This window comes from Phoca vitulina, unplaced genomic scaffold (assembly GCF_004348235.1).
Source record: "Phoca vitulina isolate PV1807 unplaced genomic scaffold, GSC_HSeal_1.0 scaffold28, whole genome shotgun sequence".
In the NCBI taxonomy this organism is placed as follows: Eukaryota; Metazoa; Chordata; class Mammalia; order Carnivora; family Phocidae; genus Phoca; species Phoca vitulina.
The window spans coordinates 18468659-18472640 of record NW_022589731.1 but is presented as its reverse complement, the minus strand read 5'-3'; the positions used below and the strand labels follow the sequence as shown (position 1 = coordinate 18472640).

Genomic DNA, 3982 nt, shown 5'->3' with positions numbered 1-3982 from the left:
CTGGAGAAGCTGGGTCCTGACCATGGCACCCTTTCCTGTCCATATATTTTGGAATGGGACCATAGCTCCTCCTCCTAAATATCTGGAGGTACCAGCCTGCTGAACACAGCCAGACCTAGAGGATCCCTCATCAGCGCATAGCCCAGAGTAACCAGGGCTGATGTCTCTGTATATTTCCTGCTTGTCTGTTTCCCTCTTGCATATTTGTGTATTTATAGCACCCAGATCCTCCTCTTTATAAGTTTTATGTTCTGCCTTTTTAAAATATCACATTACACCACAAATACATTATTGGAAATTTGTCCAAGACTGGCTTTTTGATAGGTACATAATATTCCATCATATATCATTCACTGATTGTTTCACAACTATGTGTTGAGTGCATATGATGTGTCAGGTGTGTGGTTCATGCAAGGTCACTCTTCATTAGCACAGACGGCTGAGTCACTGAACACAGAGCAGGAGACCTTTTCTTTACTGCTAAGAGGTACTCTTTGCAGATTCCTGGGTTTGGAGCTGTTCCAGGTAACTGAACTTGCTTGTGTGAATGGGAGGAGCACCGTTGTGTTTTAGATGTTTCACATGGGTATGAGCACTGGACTACGTCCTAAACATCCCGACTTTGAATTTCCTGGTGGAGTCAAAGGCAACCTTTAGGACCCATACTTGTCAGAGACAACACGGAAGTCCTCTTCCATGAGCCGCTGTTTCCTTTCCATTTTTTCCAGTGGGTAATACACTCCTATGGTTCTAAGTTCAAGACAGAATAATGTGTACAGTGAAAAGGCTCATTTCCACCACTTTCTCATCTGCCAGGTACCCACCTCCGGTAGCCATTTTATTAGTTTTTGTGTGCGTATTATCCTAGATTTTCTTTATGCAAAATACAAATATATATGCTTATTTGTTCCTTTCCCACTCTAAAAGGTAGTCTACAACTTATATTCTTTTGCACCTTGCTTTGTGCGTTTATGCAAAAACCATACTTAACCATATTTCTTGGAGGTATTTCCATACAAATAAAGATCTTCCTCCCTTGATCTTTATTACTGCGGCATAGTATTCCATTGTATGGTTGGTCATAACTCTCTAACCAATCCCTATTAATGGACATTTGAGTTTGTCGTTAGGTTTGTCATCCCAAACAGGCTGTGTTGACTAACCTTGTGCATATTTTATTTTATACACACAATTGCTGGGCCAAGGGTAAATGCATTTGTAATGTTTGATATATATATAGTCACATTACTTTTTGTAGGGGTTGGGCCAACGTCCATTCTCACCAGGAACACTCTTGATCCCGCCTTTGGCCAGAGGCCCGGGATGATTGCTGATTGAGTCAGCAAGCTAAGCATCTGCTCTGCGAGGCCCCGTGTTAGACCACAGCAACACAAGAATAAGATGCTGCTGGTACTTCCTTTTGAGCAGAGGGAGAGCCAGACTTATTGGACAACCAAGGCAATCTGTGACAGTGCTATAGCATAATGATACCAAGACTATGAGAACACAGACAAAGGGGTGATTTATTCCGCAAGGAAAACTTCAGGGGAGGCACAGGTGAGCTTGAGAGACAAGCAAGTTGCCAAGGGGAGGAGAGGTCCCTGACACCTGGGCACAGCATGAACAACAGCTGGTTCCAAGAAACTGGTTCCAGGAGCCGTGGATAGCATACTTTGATGGAGCATGAGGAACCAAGATTGGAGAGGCAAGTGAAAACCAGAGAGAGACTGAGCCTTCATCCTAAGGGGACTGAGCAGTCTCTGTCGGCTTGTAGGTCGCAGTGACGTGGTCAGGTTGTCCCTCCAGCCATGAGCTCTGCCCCCTCTATTGCCCTGGACTCCAGCACTGCAGGAACATGGTACTGCGTATCCATTTCACCCCAGGGCATCCTGTGATGCCTAAACTCAGACCTCACAATAGCCCCCAAGCAGGCCAGTTATGATGCAAGAGAAGTTTGTGACTGTCCCTTGGGTTCCCATTACACTGTCCTAGAAAGCAACTCCAGGCATTGACGCCTCCTACCCTAGCCTAGTGTGGGACTATGATCAGAGAATGGGAGAATGGCTGTCAGAAGGTAGGAAAACAGAGGACCCAAGAAAGGAAGGCTGCAGAGGGAATGTGGAATAAGAACGGAACACCAGTCAGAATATGTACCATGAGCGATTCCTTTCGGGATAAAGACTCCCTGTGCTGCCAACGGGGTCTGTGTTCGGCTTCGCCATTGGAGTGAGTGTAGCTGTGCTTCTGGTCCTTTCTCCCTACCCCCCTGCCCCCCAGAACGAACCAAGGGGAGGAGCCCACCCCAGTCACAGTGGTCCTAGCCTGACGAATGCAGAGTCGCCCTAATTCCCGCCCCCCCCAAAACTATAAGTAGAAAGACCCTTCCCGGAGTCCTACTTTACCTGCCTCTCTGCCTTTCAGGATATGGACCAAATTCTACAAATCAGATCCACGAATTGCCCTCGGGAAATACTCCCCCTTGGAAAAAGAGATCCTAGTAAGTGTCCTAAAGCTTATTCACAGGGAGGCCCCGCTGAAGCAAGGCAGTAGGCTGGGGGGTGGAGCAGGAGGTTCAAAATCCACCAGCCACGGAGACACAAGTCTCCCAGTGGCCTCGAGTTGGCTGCGTCCGCTGGAGGTTCCCACACCTGCACAGCAAATCCTCCCTTGTTCCAAAGTCCTGGTCAGGAATAGAGCTGTGAGTGCTGACGACAGACGGGAGCTGCCATCTCTGGAGCCCTTCCCTTGTGCGAGCTGCTTTCATATGTAAGGTCTCGCCATGCCCTGTAAGTCGGTACTATTCTTCCAAATTCACCGTAGAGAAGAAGAGACAGGATTTGAACCCAGCCTGTCTGACCCCACAGCTCCTCCCTGCTTCCCACTGCACAGGGGCTCAGACTCTCAGCCACAGGGGGAGAGGGGCCACGAGGCAATTCTTTCGGTGGGTGCCCTGTTCCTGTCCCGTTGCGATTTTAACAGTCCCCTTCACGTTGTCAGCGTCTGGGTGGTGTTCACACCGTAGCGGCAAAACGGCTTCTGACTCACAAGCAAGAGGAAGAGTGGAAGATGCTCAAGGAGCTCCAATCACTGTCTTCGGACTACAAGCGGGCGATGGACTATAGAACACAGCATTCCCTTCCCTGTGCCACCTGTAGGCCCCTCGAAAAAATATGGACTGCAAAGGTGATCGTGCCCCCAGAGGAGTTAAGAATGCCACAGCGCGAGAAGCTCACCATCATCAAGCACATAGAACGGATGCAGCTTGCTCGAGCCCTGAGAAACAGGCAACTCTTGCCCTACATTGAGAGGTTTCGGGGCTCTTCCTTTCTGTCCAGAGGGGGCCTGTGCCCAAAGGCGAAAGACAAGACGAGGGAAGACAAGGATGACAAGGACGCTGATTTCTACAGTGACACCAAGCAAGAGGCGAGAAGCAACGCAGAGAACACAGCCACAAAAAGACAAGAAATAAACATGAACATAATTTTCAAGTCAGAGGAACCAAAAAAGTGTTTCACACACCAGCCAAATGACCGGAAACCATTCTTCCCCACCAAGAAAGTGGAACGCTCCATCACGGGCTTAACCAACCGGAATCTCCTCCCCGTAGCTGAATTCCCTGGCGACCTACTGCTGATGAATCAGGATTTCATATCCTGGGGAGCCCACCCCACTGAGGGGACGAAGGTCAGCCTCCCGGGGGAAGAGAGCGTCTGGAAAGAGTACACGCACAGAGCTGCTCATCAGGATTAAAGTCCTACTATTCCCATGGTAACCAAGGGTCCTGGTCCTTATTACTCCCGAGGCTCTGCCCCGGTCCCTGGATCTCCAGGGCTCCTCCAGGTAAGACCTACCGGCAGAGGCTTCCTGGTTTCAGACATCCCTTGGCTCTCGGCTCTGGGCTGCCACCCTCACCCGCAGCCCGGGCCTTTCCAGGATGCAGACCCATCCTTTGCACCCACTGCCACGGGGCCTGTGTCTTTTG

At 49.6% G+C, this 3982-nt stretch overlaps 1 protein-coding gene across 1 annotated transcript; it reads left to right on the top strand.

The window, feature by feature from the left end:
• The first annotated feature begins 2041 nt into the window (after positions 1-2041).
• Positions 2042-3750, top strand: CUNH10orf120 (chromosome unknown C10orf120 homolog). The gene is made up of 3 exons (XM_032423010.1): positions 2042-2226; positions 2422-2497; positions 2998-3750. The coding sequence occupies exons 1-3, from the start codon at positions 2042-2044 to the stop codon at positions 3748-3750; spliced, it is 1014 nt and encodes a 337-aa protein (XP_032278901.1).
• The last annotated feature ends 232 nt before the right edge of the window (positions 3751-3982 follow it).

Coding starts and splice junctions, on each gene's coding strand:
- CUNH10orf120 (XM_032423010.1), top strand. CDS start 2,042: ATGATCAGAGAATGGGAGAATGGCTGTCAGAAGGTAGGAAAACAGAGG. Junction 2,227..2,421: donor TGTTCGGCTTCGCCATTGGA/GTGAGTGTAGCT, acceptor TCTGCCTTTCAG/GATATGGACCAAATTCTACA. Junction 2,498..2,997: donor CCTTGGAAAAAGAGATCCTA/GTAAGTGTCCTA, acceptor TCACGTTGTCAG/CGTCTGGGTGGTGTTCACAC.